The sequence below is a fragment of the Brassica napus genome, chromosome A1 (genome assembly GCF_020379485.1).
Source record: "Brassica napus cultivar Da-Ae chromosome A1, Da-Ae, whole genome shotgun sequence".
In the NCBI taxonomy this organism is placed as follows: domain Eukaryota; kingdom Viridiplantae; phylum Streptophyta; class Magnoliopsida; order Brassicales; family Brassicaceae; genus Brassica; species Brassica napus.
Window position 1 is genome coordinate 14,860,057 of NC_063434.1, and position 17,129 is coordinate 14,877,185.

A 17,129-nucleotide genomic window follows, 5' to 3' on the forward strand; every position below is an offset into this window, starting at 1 on the left:
GCAACTCATGTTAAAATTGATATGGTTCACCAATTATTAAAAAGTTTGCATAGATCTGCAATTACCACGATGAATTTTGATTTCTAGCTAAATAGGCCTTTCTTAATTATATTTTATCAGAATTGTGTGGTACATACATATCTAAAAACCCTCTCTCTTTCTATATACATAAAAGTCAAGAGTTGTGGTGAATCAAACTCAATTAAGTTTTTCAGTAAGCTCACCATTTCCTCTCTGATATAGAGGTTCACGACAAATCCAGCTTTGAAACCTTTCTTGCCTCCCAAGAAACCTTTCTTGCCTCCCAAGAAACCTTTCTTGGTTCCCAAGAAACCTAAATCAAAATCATTTTTTTCTGAAACAGAGCTGCAAAAAATGGCAATAATGGGTGAAGTATGGACTAACATAGGGTCTGCTGTCGCAAGCCTCGTGTTCATATACACGATCTTCGAAAGATTCTTCCCTTATCATCTCCGTGAAAATCTCGAGCCCTTAGTGCAAAGGTTCATCAATCTTTTCTACCCGTACATACAGATAAAGTTCTTTGAATATAGCGGCGAACGGTTCGAGCGAAACGATGATTATGCAACGATCCAGAACTATCTCAGTAAAGACTCTTCTTCTCGAGCAAAGAAACTAAGGGCCAACACAAGCAAAGGAAGTAAATCTATTGTCCTTAGCATGGACGACCATGAAGAGATCACTGATGAGTTTAAAGGAGTCAAGGTTTGGTGGCAATCAAAGAAGCACCAAACCGATAGCCGGTCTATTTCCTATTTCCCTAAAACCGAGGAATCGAGATTCTACATCCTCAAGTTCCATGTACGTGACAGGCACGTAATTACAAACAGGTATCTTGATCATATTAGAAAAGAAGGGAAGAAGATGGAGGTGAAGAACAGAGAGAGGAAGCTTTATTCGAACAATCCAAGCCAGAACTGGTCTGGCTATAATCAGACGAAATGGAGCCATGTCACTTTCGAGCATCCCGCGACTTTTGATACTCTTGCTATGGAAAATGAGAAGAAAGAAGAGATCAAGAACGATCTTACGAAGTTTAGTAATAGCCAAGATTACTACAAGAGAATTGGGAAAGCTTGGAAGAGAGGATATCTCTTGCACGGTCCACCGGGAACTGGAAAATCAACTATGGTAGCTGCAATGGCCAATTTCTTGGATTATGATGTCTATGATCTTGAATTGACAACGGTTAAGGATAACACAGAGCTAAGGAGGCTATTGATTGAGACTTCAGGGAAGTCGATAATTGTTATCGAAGATATTGATTGTTCTCTTGATCTAGCTGGTCAGAGAAAGCAGAAGAAGGAGGAGGAGGAGGAAGACGACGAAGATGAGATTAGCCCAATTGAGAAGCAAATGAAGAAAGAAAAAGGTGAGAATACAGGAAGCAAAGTGACATTATCAGGGTTATTGAATTTCATAGATGGGTTATGGTCAGCTTGTGGTGGTGAGAGGATCATTGTGTTCACTACTAATTTCATAGATAAATTAGATCCGGCTTTGATTCGAAAAGGAAGAATGGATAAGCATATAGAAATGTCTTATTGTGGGTTTGAAGCGTTTAAAGTGTTGGCAAGGAATTATTTGTATGCTGAGGAAGAAGGTGAGCTGTTTCAAGAGATTAAGAGGTTGCTTGAGGTAGAAAAAATCAAGATGACTCCAGCCGATGTGGGAGAGAATCTGTTGATGAAAACAGAACATGAAGCTAAAGAGACTTGTCTGAAGCGATTGATCGTGGCGTTGAAGGAAGAGAAAGAAGAAGCAAAGAAGAGGGTTGAGGAAGAGGAGAAGAAGAAAGAAAAAGAGAAGGATATTAAGAGGAAGAGGAGAGATGATCAGAGGGAAAAGAAAGAAGATATATGAATTGCATATCCAGTGTTTTTGGGGTGTGTAACTTTGAATATGCACAGTTCTTACGTCCTCTGTCTTAAATTATAATTCTATGTATTTAAGTGATCACTTGATTAATAATGATCTTTCGACTTTCTGATTCAATTTGTAATTAATCATATGGAAAGTAGTCCCTGATCAGTCCTTAACATCCTTACTTCCTTAGTTATCCCCTGTTTCAGTATTCTTCTGTTTTGTTTCTTAACACTTGACGCTATTTACTTTTGTGATTTAACTTAAAACTGTGATGAGCAAATATATAGATTACTTCTACGACTAGGAACATAACTATAGCTACATATAGGTGAATCATCTTAAAATATATTTGCTAGACCAAGAGGGCAATGAAGAAGTTAAGATGAATCATCTTAAGATAAATTATTGAATAATCTGGAAGTTGGAAGATTTCTCCTCACGATCTTTCCAGCCACTAAGGGTTTGACTAGTTTTTTCTCTAACATCCGCAAACGAATTTTTCACAGACGGTAACAGTTATTGGTGTTTTAAAACAATAAAAAAACACTATAAATCGTTTCAAATCTCTCTAAACTTTTTAAAATTATTTTTTTCTCCAGTAATGTTTATGGTTGTGAAAGGCTGCGGATAGAGAAATAAATGTAAAAATTCCGTTCACAACATGTTATCAGCACGATATTTCTCTTTTTACATTTATTTCTCAAATAAGTTTGATTCAATAAGTTTCGCTATACATCTTAGATATGACACTTATTCAATGTTCACAGTTATTTGAGAAGTCCGATAAACAATATTTTCAAAGTGAAATATATTTTATAACAATATGCAATTTATTCAGTTCTCACAATTGAGAGAATTTGCACTAAATAACTATAGAAAGAAATAATGATGATACCACAACAAGTTCGGGCCAGCAATAATGATGTAAACCAAGTCTTAAGCTTGGGTAATATCTGCTTGCTAGATGGATCTTGGACAGCTTCTGATCGTTTTAGTGGATGTGGATGGGTCTGGATGGATAGTAGGGAGGACATACAACTTATGGAAACACGAAACTTCACTCGATGTGAATCAGCGTTGCATTCGGAGGTAGAAGCGCTGCGATGGGCGATGGAGAACATGCTTCAACACTCGCCGTGCCAGAGCTTTGGAACGGACTGCAAAGAGCTGATCGCAATGATAAATGAACCCCAGAAGTTGCCAAGATTTGCGACAGAGCTGGAGAAGATAGAGACGCTGCAGATTTGTTTTCCGGACTTCAAAATCACCCATGTACCACGTCTACGCAATCAGTTTCCTGACTTTTTAGCTAAGACTGCTAGGAGCTTTCATAGGGAGTTACTTTTCATTGGTTGTTCTATTCCGGTCTGGTTACCCAGGCCACCTCAAGCTTGAGTAATAGAATGGCCGTTTGACGTCAAAAAAAAAAAAACTATAGAAAGAAATTTAATTAGGTATATGGAAAAGCACAGAGCCATGTATCTCTTTCACTCTTTTTTTTTTCTATTTCTCTTTCTTTGGTCTCTCTTCTTGATCGTGGAATTCTCTACCTCTTCCATTGATAAATAACTATTATTTATTTCTTTTTTCCTCGTCTCTTTTCTTCATCATTGGTCATGCATGTTTCTTGGATAAATAATTATTTTTTTCTAGAGATCTCATTCAATTTACCCTAACTTTTTCAATTGGCATTCAAAGTACAAATATAAAAAAAAAAATTACTAGAATGTATAAGAAAAGTTGGTTTATTACTAGAATCAGAATGTTATACATCTTTTAAAAATTATTAGAATGTTTGGATATCCCTAGTAAATGATAATAATGGCCTTTGGTTAGTTTTTTTAATTGAAATTATTTTTAAACATTAAATCCACATCACTAATTAAGTATCCACATCAGTAATAGAGAACAATCAACCATCTGTTTAATTACATAACGTTAAAAAAAAACATAACAACACAGCACAACTTCGTCGAAGAACTAAATGAACCCTAACCGCCTCTTCCCTGAAATCGTCATCAACATTGTGTTTACTTCGTCTTCCTCGAACTAACTTTCTGTCTTGTCTTCTCCGATATCGTCTTCCCCGAAATCGTCGTCTCCAATCATTTTTATGAAATATTTTTCACTGTAATCTCCCGAAATCATCTTCTCTGCTGCATTTTTCGAGTTTGTGGCTGAGTTTTAATTTATGTTGTGGCTGAGTTACTTTTCTTTTACGGTTGGTTTATATATGCAGTTTTGTTTATATATGCAGTTGTGGCTGAGTTACTTTTCGCCAATCTCCGAAAACCAAGCTATAAGAAGTGTGCATTCCGAGGAGAAAAGACAAATACATTCCCAAAAACACCCAGATCGACAATTGTGGGATGTATTTAATTAAGTTTGTTTGTGCTTTCATACCCATATTTGGATAATCTATTTTTTTTTCAGATCTGAGTGAAAGAGAAAATTAAACAAAAAGAAAATGAAGGAGATGAAAAGAAGCGACAGATTCTGCAGAGACGACACAGAAGAGTTCATTGAAGCTTGGATACATGGACGAATACCGGAATGGTGCAGAAAACCTGTATTTTTGATTTTATGTGTAAAAAACATAACTCACCCATGTATTGTGTGTTTGATTTATGCTATGTTTACACTACTCAGCCGTGTCGTTTATATATCTCAGCCGTATCGTTTACATAACTCAGTCATACCTCAAACATACCTTAAGATCAAAAAATGTTTAGATAACTCCGACGTATCGTTTGGATAACTCAGCCGTATCGTTTAGATAACTCAGCCGTATCGTTTATATAAATCAACAATACCTCAAACATATCCTAAAATCGGAAAACTAAATTCAAGTACTTTAAGAAGTTATATTGTAGATATCAATATCAAGTGAATATAAATCAACTGAATGTGTATAGTTTCTTAAACTTCAAGTTGAGACTTCAACTTGATCTTGAGATATATGTTCTCTTACAATCACTTATACAATTCTTGCTTACAAGACTCTAATTTTAATCTTTCTTAAATATAAACCTCAAATCATAAACTTTAGAATTATAAAGTTATATTAAATTAAAGTTTATCTTTGAACATTAAATCCAATATTTTTATTATTATTTAAAGTTTAAGGTTTAGGTTTAAAGTGTACGTTTATAGTTTAGAGTTAAACTCAAATTTTAATCATTTAAAAAAATAGTATTTAATTTAAAGTTCCATTTTAAATTTTGATTTAAACTCGTAGCTACATTTTTTTAAATTTAAGAAATTTTTTAAAAAAAATTGAAAAAAACTAAAATTACAAATTATATTGCTTTTTTTCATGACCATTGATTGATTTTAGTCTAAGGGTTCAATATTTTCAATATAGAATTATAATATTTTATAATGTTTTAAAATTTAAACTACAAATATTAAATAAGATTATTATGTTAAATATTTTCAAAACATTATCTCAAACCATATCTATTTCGAACCTTTAACCCTAAACCCTGAACCACATACTTTGACCTATACCATAAAACATTAAATTTTAAACTTTTTAAAAAAATTAATTAATCATCTATCATAAATTCTAACTACAAATATTAAAACTCTAATATTTTTGTTATTTAAAAATATAATCTTAAATATTAAATCGAAACCCAAAACACTATATACCAAACCCTAAACTCACTCAGTTATATACCCTAAACTTTAAACTTCATATTTAAACCATACATCAAAAAATCAACATATAATCATAAAATCCAAGTTTTAAAATTTAAAGCTTTATCAAAAAATACACTTTAATATAAAATATAATTTTAACCATCAAAATTAAAACATTAACCATTGACTGTTTTAATCTAAAGGCTACAAATCCATCTAGTGGTTATCTTCTAACTTCTTTCTCATTGGTTAGATTTTTTAGTACAAGGATTACAATTCCTGACCATTGATTAGTTTTGATCTAATGGTTTAAAATGCATTTTTTTCTTCACTTTCTCTCTTCTATTTGACATCTCCTTCTCCTCTTCTCTTTCCTTCAGGAGTTCTTTACAGTTCCAGATCTTCTTCATCTCTCTCACTTTCTGCCTTGTAAACAAGAGAGATTCATACATTATCAATCATTTCTTATGCCTTAGTATATTTGGTTTGTAAATCTTAGAAGTGAGAGAAGAAGAAATGTCAAAGAAGAAAAGAAGATTGTCGGAGAAAAAGAAAAAGTGTCGAAGAAGACTGGGCTTCGCCGTTGTCACGGATATTGAGCTCGTCGCCATCTATACTTGCCGACGTCATCCTTGTTTCTGTTTCTCAGATCCATTTTTGCCGGTCTCCATCTTCACCGTAGTCGCCACTACCACCGCTTATCACCACACTGGTCACCTCTCTCTCTTTCAATCTCACTGCGGTGGCAAAGGAAGAAGACAATAATGACCTCCCGGCTCTTGTGATATGGAAGAAACCTGCGGTGGTTTAGTTAGGTTTAGATTTTGTCGACACGGCTGCAAGCTTTTTTTTGTTTCTAGGTTGTAGATTAGGGTTGGTTTATAATTAAACTCAGCCGTAACGTATGCATAACTTAGCTGTAAGTGTGCATAATTCAGCCGTAACGTATATGAATGGTATAAACCAGTCATAACGTTCCTATAACTGAGCCGTTAAGTGTAATATGTTTCGCGACGTTTCGTATTTTGGGCGGGAAAAAATATTTTGGACGGGAAGAAATCTTTCTTTTAACTCTGAACACAATATTAAAACTTTAATATTTTCTTAAATTTAAACTTCAAACCCTAAACTATAGAACTATAAAGTTAGAAAAATTATAAAGTTTATCTTTTGAACACAATATTAAAACTTTAATATTTTCTTAAATTTGAACCTCAAACCCAAAACTATATAACTATAAAGTTATAAAAATTATTAACTCAGTCGTAATGTATGCATAACTCAGGTATAATTTGATTATAACTTAGCCGTAACGTATGCATAACTCAGTTGTAAAATATGCATAACTCAGCCGTAACGTATCTGAATGGTATAAGCCAGCCGTTCTATAACTCAGCCGTCAAGTGTAATTTGTCTCGCGACGTTTCACATTTTGGGCAGGAACAAACTCATTCCTTCAACTCTACAATATTAAAACTTTAATATTTTCTTAAATTTGAACCTCAAACTCTAAACTATAGAATTATAAAGTTATAAAAATTATATAGTTAATCATTTGAAAACAATATTAAAACTTTAATCTTTTCTTAAATTTGAACTTCAAACCCTAAAACTATAAAGTTATAAAAATTATAAACTCAACCGTAACGTATGCATAACTCAGCCGTAACATAAGCATAATTCAGCCATAACATATGTGTCGGAGACTTAATGTATGAACTAAAGTTATCATATTCAGATGACGCACCATCTGAGTCATCAAACATATAAATTCAGCTTTCAAATTCATCATTTTCTTCGTCTTCTCTCATTTTCTTTTTTTTGTTCAACTCTTTTCTTTTCTTACAATTTACGGGACTTAGCTTCTTCATCTCTCTTTGAGTCTTTTTCTTCTGCAAGACGACGAATCCAATGAGAGAGGGAGCAGCAGGATATAGGACCGCCATACATGAAACTGGAGGAGAGGAAGCTTCTTCTTTAACCGATCATCATCGAAAACGACGACGATTGTAGTAGATCTGTCTCAGATTTCCAATTTTAAAAAATCTATGTTTTCAGACCCAGTTGCAGAAACAATAATTACCAGAACCAAAAGATCTAAGAGAAAAATAAAGAATAAGTTGAAGAAGATAGATAAAGAAGATGAAGAATAACATAGACCCTTATTTTATTGTTGTAACATTATTGATGACATGACAAATCTGAATTGATGACATGGCGGATGACATGGAAAATCGGTTAGTCAGCCGCCAAATGAATATATAACGCAGCCTAAATAAATCAGCCCTCATGTACAATATAAGTCAGCCGAAACGTGGATACTATTTCAGTAATTAATCTTTCGCTAATAAATCAGTTGTAATTAGGATGACAAATCTTAAGTCAGCCATATCGTCAAATAAATTAGCCGTCAAACAAATGATATTCTAGTAATTAATCTTTTGCTAATAAGTCAGCCGTAAATAAGCTGAGTTTACTATTAATCCATCCAATGACGGCTGATTAAATATAACTCAGCCGTAACAACATCTCATAAGTCGGCCGTAAATTCAATAACTCAGCCAGTCGATGTTCATTTACTCCGCCGTGGAAACATAACTCAACCGTATCTTAACTACAACTCATCCAAATTTTACAGAAATCAAATCGCCGATGTATAAGTCAGCCGTAACTTGTGTACGTAAGTCAACCGTTATCCCATAAATCAGCCAGATTTCTGTAAATCAGCCGTAACTAACGGCTGATTTATGTTCTTAAGTCAGCCATTTTCTCTTAACTCAGCCGTGTTGTTTAATTCAGCCGCAACATAGCAATAACTCAGCCGTAACGACGTATATAACTCTTTACGACCAACTTAATGAAAACACATAACCGAATTTCTACGTGGCGCCGGGTTTTTGATTACGTGGCAATAAAAAGTAATGACATTCTTGTAAATATGTTTTTTCTCATAACTTAAAAAAAAGGGCACGCTTGGTATTTAGAAAATGTCAGTAATAAAAAAAATGTATGGTTCTAGTCAATTGTCCTAAAATATTGTATATTTGAGTAAATTTCCCATATAAAATTAAACTTAAGTGGATTTTATTATCACAAGCCAGATTAGCTATGTTTCGAGACCCAACTTGTGATAGTTTTGTTTTTATTTTTCTGCTGATAAAAGATATTTTCCTGAATTGTTTTCATCGTGAAAATCAGGAAAATCTGAACAATAAAAAAAAATTGCAATTCATATACATCATCTTCCTCATCGTATTTTCACCTTCTTTTCATTATGGGAAATTAGGTAACATATACATAACAATTATGAAATTAACTATATAACCATAGCAATCTTTAGGCTATGATATTTATGTATTATTTTCTATATTGTCCTTTTTCACTTTCACCTTTTCTTTTTTATATAACTTTATAAGTTTAAAAAATACCTATTTGAATTTTTTAAATACCTATTAAAAACATAGATTTTTTTTTGTATATGAAATGTTTTGGATTTTGTAAAACTAACATATATTTATAAATTGAATATATATAGTTATAATAAGATTTTTTTCTATTCTATTTACGAAACATAGAATAGATTGCACTTATACAATCTCTCTTTGTGCAATCTCTCCTTCTATCTATCTTCTCTATCACCATCTTTGTCTCTCTCCATCTTTTCAACTCTGTATGTATCTCTTTTTTTCTTTCATTTTCTCTTTTATTTCTTTCTCCAATATATAATGTTCAAATAATGTGTTGTTATATTCTATACTATTTACAAAATATGGAACAGAATTCTAAATATACTCTCTCTCTTTCTCTCTCTCTCTCTCTCTCTCTCTCTCTCTCTCTCTCTCTCTCTCTCTCTCTCTCTCTCTCTCTCTCTCTCTCTCTCTCTCTCTCTCTCTCTCTCCCTCCCTCCTCCTCCTCCTTCCTCCTCTTCCTTCCTTGCTGCTCCTCCTCCTCCTCTACAAATGCATGCTACTTTTGAATATTTTTGTGTATTTTTCTATACTATTTACTTAATATACATAGTACGGTATAATATGTTTATTATGTTAGATGTACGTGACACACGCTCTTAAGGAGAATAAAATCAAAAATGTGCCAAATTGTCCCATCAAATAGTGATTACTGTAGTATGGCTATATTCTTTAGTTTATGTTCTCTTATGTATATACACCAAATTCTCCCTTTCATTATTACCTTCTATGTTGTAGTGGAGTTTTATGTAATTTTACATATCCTCCTTGCATGATTCTGCAAATATTTTTGAAAAACAACCATCTACCTAATTACCACTCTATCTATGTGTAAACACCCAAATGACTCTACAATTTATTCAATACTCATAGTTATTTGTTTTCAAACAATTTTTTTCTTTTTGCTTAGAATTTTCAAACAATATTTCAATTTATCCAGTGCTTACAATTGCCTTACAATTTCAAACAACAATTTATTCAGTGCTCACAGTATTTGTTTGAACAGAAAACCAGAAGCAATCATTTATCGGATTTCTCAAATAAGTTTTGTTATCCATTCATTTTTTTTTTTGTTAAAGGATCCTTTAGAACTTTTGTCTTGTTTTAAGAGTGACTTTAATTTACAAAAATGAAAATTGTAAAATAATTGTAACAAATATAATATAATATATTTTATTATTTTCTTAAATGCAAAGAAAAGTATTTAAAGTGGTTAATATAAGGTATGAGCTTTGATTTTTTTTAAATAAGAAAATGCTAATAATAATAATAATTTATTGTAAAAATAGTAATATGAAATATAAACGTTGTAAAATGATGTTCGAATAAGACACATAACAAATACTGTTATACAATTATACGATATATATAACATCAAATATCCAGAAAATGACAAAAATCCGTATCAGTCAAATTCAAGTTTACCTTTATTATGCCCTTTTACAAAAACAAGTTTTACCTTAATGGTTCCTAACTCTAAACACACGAGCGAAATGCGTCGATCACACATGCACAAACGTGTCTCTCAGCGGCTTTGTATCATCTTGGTGAACATGCGTGCTATTTCCATGCACGAAAAACGTCACGATGTTTGTCTGTAAATACCAAAAGGAAAATGACGTGTAAAGAAACTTGCGCAAAACCCAAACATAGCTTTTGCCGAAACCTCGGCATCTTCTCTCTGAAACCTTATCTTCGCTCTCCTCTTTCACGCCATGGCCGCCTTCTCCGTCAACGGCCAGCTTATCCCGGGCACCTCAAGCTCCACTTCTATCTGTACCCGTCGGAAGCTCTTATCTCTCCCCTCTTCTGGCCTCCCCCGTATCTCCTCGCCGTCTCCTCGCGTCCCATCCATAAAATGCAGTAGTAGCCGAGATACAGAAGCCCCTCCAAAGGACCTCCTCCTTAAAAACCTAGCGAAGTCTCTCGCCGTAGCCTCTGTCTCCTCCGCTGCGTCCTTCTTCCTTTTCGGAATCTCGAATCTTCCGTCGTCGTTTCTAAGCAGCGGCGGAGGAGGAGGAGGAGGCAATGGAAATTTCGGCGGGGGAGGCGGCGGCGGTGGAGACGGTGGATTTTGGGGGAAATTGTTATCTCCAGCGCCTGCTGTTGCCGACGAGGAACAGTCACCGGATTGGGATTCTCACGGCTTACCGGCGAACATCGTAGTTCAATTAAACAAGCTAAGCGGGTTCAAGAAGTACAAGGTCTCCGACATTGTCTTCTTTGATCGGAGGAGACAATCCACGATCGGCACTGAGGACTCCTTCTTCGAGATGGTATCGATCCGGCCAGGTGGAGTCTACACCAAAGCTCAATTGCAGAAGGAGCTCGAAACCCTTGCTACTTGCGGTATGTTCGAGAAAGTCGACTTGGAAGGGAAGACCAAGCCCGACGGAACCTTAGGAGTCACCATCTCCTTCGCGGAGAGCACGTGGCAGTCCGCAGATAGGTTCAGGTGTATCAACGTGGGTCTAATGGTGCAGTCAAAGCCAATTGAGATGGATGCAGACATGACGGATAAAGAGAAGCTTGAGTATTACAGGAGCTTGGAGAAGGATTACAAGCGGAGGATGGATAGGGCCAGGCCGTGTTTGTTGCCTGCGCCTGTGCATGGCGAGGTGATGCAGATGTTGAGGGATCAAGGGAAAGTCAGTGCGAGGTTGTTGCAGAAGATTAGGGACCGTGTTCAGAAGTGGTACCAGGATGAAGGGTATGCTTGCGCTCAGGTTGTGAATTTCGGGAATTTGAACACTAAGGAGGTTGTCTGTGAAGTTGTGGAAGGAGACATCACTCAGGTGGTTATTCAGTTTCAAGACAAGCTTGGTAATGTCGTTGAAGGTAACACTCAGGTTCCTATCGTGCGCAGGGAGTTGCCCAAGCAGGTATCTGTCTCAACTCTCACAAAGCTTCCCATTTTGAGACATGTTATGGTTGATCTCATTTGTTATGTTAGTGTTGGTGATGGTATCTATGTTTTGTTGATAGCTTCGCCAAGGCTATGTTTTCAACATTGAAGATGGGAGACAAGCTCTGAGGAACATCAACTCGCTAGGGTTGTTCTCTAACATTGAAGTGAATCCACGCCAAGATGAGAAAAACGAAGGGGGCATTATCGTTGAGATCAAACTGAAAGAGCTCGAACAGAAGTCAGCTGAAGTCAGTACTGAATGGAGTATAGTTCCTGGACCTGGAGGCGCTCCCACTCTGGTATGAATCCTTCCTTACTGGAATAAGTACAGATTTGATTGGTTTTAATAAAACATTGTAATTGATTTTACTTTGTTATTGTTTATATGCATCAGGCCTCATTCCAGCCAGGTGGGTCTGTTACTTTCGAACATCGAAACATCCAGGGTCTTAACAGGTCTCTCATGGGGTCAGTGACCACTAGCAACTTCTTGAATCCTCAGGTACATTTTGGCATGCTTACATATTTTACTAATATCTTCCTTAGCTTTTTTTCTTGACACCATATCTATCACTGCTTCTGCGTGCCTGCAGGATGATCTTTCCTTTAAGCTCGATTATGTACATCCATATCTGGACGGTGTTTACAATCCTCGTAACCGTACATTCAAAACGAGCTGCTTCAACAGCCGCAAACTTAGCCCTGTGTTCACTGGAGGACCAGGTGTTGACGAAGTACCACCAATTTGGGTTGATCGAGCTGGAGTGAAAGCTAACATAACTGAGGTAAGCTTGCCAATACTCTGTGGCGTAGTCCTCGTGTTCTGTCCTACAGAATATTTTAAATCAAACATATTCTTTCTTGCAGAACTTCACCCGTCAGAGCAAGTTTACATATGGGCTTGTGATGGAGGAGATAACAACTCGAGATGAAAGCAGCCACATCGCTGCAAATGGTCAGAGACTACTACCTAGTGGAGGAATCAGTGCTGATGGACCTCCGACAACTCTCAGCGGTACCGGTATTGACCGGATGGCCTTTCTACAAGCCAACATCACCCGTGACAACACCAAGTTTGTCAACGGGGCTGTTGTTGGGGAGAGGAACGTGTTCCAGGTGGATCAAGGATTGGGTATTGGAAGCAAATTCCCCTTCTTCAACCGTCACCAATTGACGTTGACAAGATTCATTCAGCTTCAGCAGGTGGAAGAAGGCGCTGGGAAGCCACCGCCACCGGTTCTAGTCCTTCATGGACACTATGGTGGTTGTGTTGGCGATCTTCCAGGCTACGAAGCCTTTGTTCTTGGAGGTCCTTATTCTGTCCGTGGCTACAACATGGGGGAGCTCGGTGCGGCCAGAAACATCCTCGAGGTAAAACAGCAAACACCACGAAACTAAAACACTCGACAAAAACATAAGTCTCTGATTTTGTTTGTTTCATGGATTGCAGCTTGGTGCTGAGATTAGAGTACCTGTGAAGAACACGCATGTGTATGCATTTGCTGAGCATGGGAACGATTTGGGAAGCTCCAAGGACGTGAAAGGGAACCCAACAGCAGTGTATAGGAGAATGGGACAAGGTTCATCATACGGTGTAGGAGTGAAGTTAGGTCTGGTACGAGCTGAGTATGCTGTAGATCACAACAATGGAACTGGTGCTTTGTTTTTCCGGTTTGGAGAGAGGTATTAAGGTAACGAGAAGTAAGTTCGTGTAACTCACTTTAGGCTTTGCCATTTTTCTCTTTTAGGATTTGTTCAAGCCCTTGTGCATTTTTTTTCTCTTTCTTTTGCGGATTCTAAATCTCCTTTTGTTGGTTCCCTTTCAAATAATTGTTTAATGTTAAGAGTTTTACTTGTGTTGTTAAGTTATGCTGAGAAGTTTCTTCATCCTTATTGTTTAAGGTTTGAAGTGCAAGTGAGGGAATACGTTGAGCTTCTTAATACTAATTTTTGAGAAGAAAATTTTATAATTTGATTATAAGTTTAATCCGCGCTTTACTTTTCTAGTAGTTGACAAATGAGAATCTATATGGGTACTATATCACGTCTGCTTGGCTTTATCATATAAAATTACCAGCAGGAGATGGTGGGTCATAGAATAGTAGGAGGCAACAAAATTTGATCAAGTGTCAATACAAACATCCACAAAGTCGGCTTCATGGCTAGCAAGGTTGACCACAAAAGAAACAAAGAATATCTTATTTGGAGATCTTTCAATTCGATTTGAGATGGTTGATGCGATCACTGGATTCATTGTCGGAAAGATGGGCGACTATCTCATCAAAGAAGCGTCGATGTTGATGACAGTCAAAGATGATCAGGAAGAGCCTGTCGTTGGTTTTGAAGATGATTTTAAGCTTCGTTTGGCAAAGCTTCTTGATGATGAGGGTGATGGGGGCAAGCGATATATTATCTCGATATTTGGCATGGGAGGTATCGGGAATACTGCTCTTGCTAGGAAGCTCTACAACTTGGGGGATATAAAGAGAAGATTTGAGTATCGCGTCTGGACCTATGTCTCTCAAGATTATAATACACGAGATATGCTTTTAAGAATCATAAGATCTCTAGGAGTTGCTTCTGGGGAAGAGCTTGAAAGGATCAAGATGTTTACAGAGGAGGAGGAGCTAGAAGCTTACCTTCATGATCTTCTAGACGGAAGAAGGTACTTGGTGGTGGTAGATGATATATGGAAGCAGGACGCGTGGGAGAGCCTTACCGTGCAATCATGGATGGGAGAGTCCATGTTCATAAGTTAAGGTTTTTGACGTTTGAAGAAAGCTGGAAACTGTTTGATCTGAAAGCATTCATGAATATGCAATGGGTCGTCGATGAGGATCTGCATAGAATTGGCAAAGAAATGGTTCAAAAATGCGATGGTTTACCTCTTGCTATTGTCGTTCTTGTTGGGCTATTGTCTAAGAAGAGGCCAAACGAGGGGCATGAGGTGTATGCCAGTGTCTGGCGATTCCTAAAGGATGACTATATTCACATATCCACTGTATTTTATTTAAGTTTCAACGAGCTGCATCATGAGTTGAAACTCTGCTTTCTTTATCTTAGCGTCTTCCCTGAGGACTATGAGATTGATGTGGAGAAATTAATACATTTACTTGTCGCTGAAGGGTTTATACAAGAGGATGGAGAAATGATGATGGAAGACGTGGCTCGGCATTACATGGAAGAGCTGATAGACAGAAGGTTAGTGGAAGCTGTGAGGAGAGCAAGAGGAAAAGTGGTGTTTTGTAGAATCCATTATCTTCTTAGAGACGTGGCTATCAAGAAAGCAAAAGAGATCAACTTTGTAAATGTTGTTTATAACGAGCATCATTCTTCAACTACTTGCAGAAGAGAAGTGGTTCACCATCTTATGGACAACAACTACTTGTGTGACAGACGTGTGAACAAACGGATGCGGTCTTTCTTGTTCATTGGAGAGCAGAAGCGAATGCTGGGAAGTTATGTTAAGACCACAAACTTGAAACTGAAGCTACTTAGAGTGCTTAATCTCAGAGGGCTTCTGTTTGATTGTGAAGGATACATCCCATTTATGAGTTTACCAGATGTGATATGCGAGTTAATACACTTGAGGTATCTTGGTGTAGCTGATACTGGTCTTAGACATTTACCATCTTTGATCTCCAACTTACAGTTTCTACAGACACTAGATGCATCAGGCAACCGGTTTGAGGGAATGACTGATCTACGTAGGCTCACGTCACTAAGGCACCTCATGGGAAGATTACTAATAGGAGATGCGGTTAACCTTCAGACTTTAAGGTGTATCTCCTCCTATAGCTCGAGTAAACTACAACATAAGTCATTCAAAAACCTTCGAGACTTGGAGATATATGATTCCGGGTATGTAGAGCTGAGAAGAGTTCGTTTGGACTTGAGTTCCTTCTCTATACTGAAAAATCTTCCTGCCTTAACTCTTGAGAGTACCGACCTTCAGAATATCATCAGAAGCAGTTGTGTTCCACATGGATGTGTTCTTTCCCAGTCTTGAGTCTGTAACATTTTCCGGAACAAATCTCGAGGAAGACCCAATGCCTGCTTTGCAGAAAACTGCCCAGACTGGAAGATTGTGATTGCTCGGGAGTAAAGATGAGCATCAGTGCACAAGGTTTTGCTCGGCTGAGGAAGCTTGCATTGTTCAGGGTAAGATTAGATGCATTGTGGATAGAAGAAGCAGCCATGCCTAGTTTGGTCCATCTGAATCTGATCAACAGATTAGGACCAAGAACAAAGCTGATGATTCCAGATCGATTCTTGGCACTTGTTCGAGGCTACTAGATTATAAGCTTATGATTCCATATCTAACTTTTGGGCCCTGCTACATAATTTCAAGAATGTGATAAGCTTTTGGAAGAAGAAAAAACTACTCATGGGGTTGAATCACTGCCACGCACACACACGTCATGTCATCACACTAGGCTAGAATATCATGGTTTCTTCTTAAAAGAAAATGTAATTACAAGAGCTTTTCTGAAGAAAAATTGCACTGTAACCATCAATAATTGCTTAATGTTATTGTTCTGCTTGGGTTGTTTGAGTTGTGCTGAGAATCGGGAAAGAGTTTTCTTCTTTGAGATCCCCTAAACTTTTTGTTTTATTTTTTAAATAACAAAAATGTGAGCCAAAAGTTTGATACGTATTTTATTGGGAAATTGGGTTGTATAACCATCAAACAGATTATAATTCAATGGCTAACCAAAAAACCTACATCACCTATACACTTTCCTTCTTATACATAATATTACCATATTACCCTCAGATACAACCGGTTGAAACCTGCAAGAAAAAATAAAGAAAAGTTAATAATAATAATAATACTCAAATGTAACGTGTGGCCCTTGAAAATCACACATTCTCTCACATGTGCTTTATTTTGGTAACTTTACAGTAGATGAAATTCTTCTTCCCAGATTTTTTCTTGAATTGATTTCTTCTCACGAGAAGAACAATCAACTGTGGTAAAAAAGAGGCAACGATGAAGGCGTTGACGGTGAGAACACACACACCAACTCTTTAATTTTTTCTCCCATCTCTTAACTCACTGATTCTTACAATCATGCTTTTGTTTTCATATTGTTTACGTTTTTAAATCTTGCAAATGCGATGGGATTATCGCATCAGAGTTAGATCCATGATAGATATCCACTGATGAAGAATAATGACGGCAGATCTGTAAAGTGTTGCTGTGTCAGAAAAAAAGGAGT

General features: G+C 36.6%; 2 protein-coding genes and 1 pseudogene across 2 annotated transcripts; all 3 read left to right on the forward strand.

The window, feature by feature from the left end:
* On the forward strand, nt 1-2,025 carry LOC106413125 (AAA-ATPase ASD, mitochondrial-like). Its single transcript, XM_013853955.3, has one exon. It carries the CDS (start codon nt 376-378, stop codon nt 1,882-1,884), a length of 1,509 nt encoding a protein of 502 aa, XP_013709409.2. The 5' UTR covers nt 1-375; the 3' UTR covers nt 1,885-2,025.
* Nucleotides 2,026-10,628: 8,603 nt separating this feature from the next.
* On the forward strand, nt 10,629-13,772 carry LOC106415329 (protein TOC75-3, chloroplastic-like). Its single transcript, XM_048765532.1, has 6 exons — nt 10,629-11,881; nt 11,985-12,206; nt 12,302-12,409; nt 12,501-12,692; nt 12,775-13,278; nt 13,358-13,772. Exons 1-6 carry the CDS (start codon nt 10,715-10,717, stop codon nt 13,595-13,597), a joined length of 2,433 nt encoding a protein of 810 aa, XP_048621489.1. The 5' UTR covers nt 10,629-10,714; the 3' UTR covers nt 13,598-13,772.
* Nucleotides 13,773-14,001: 229 nt separating this feature from the next.
* On the forward strand, nt 14,002-16,424 carry LOC106415330 (annotated as a pseudogene).
* Nucleotides 16,425-17,129: the final 705 nt, after the last annotated feature.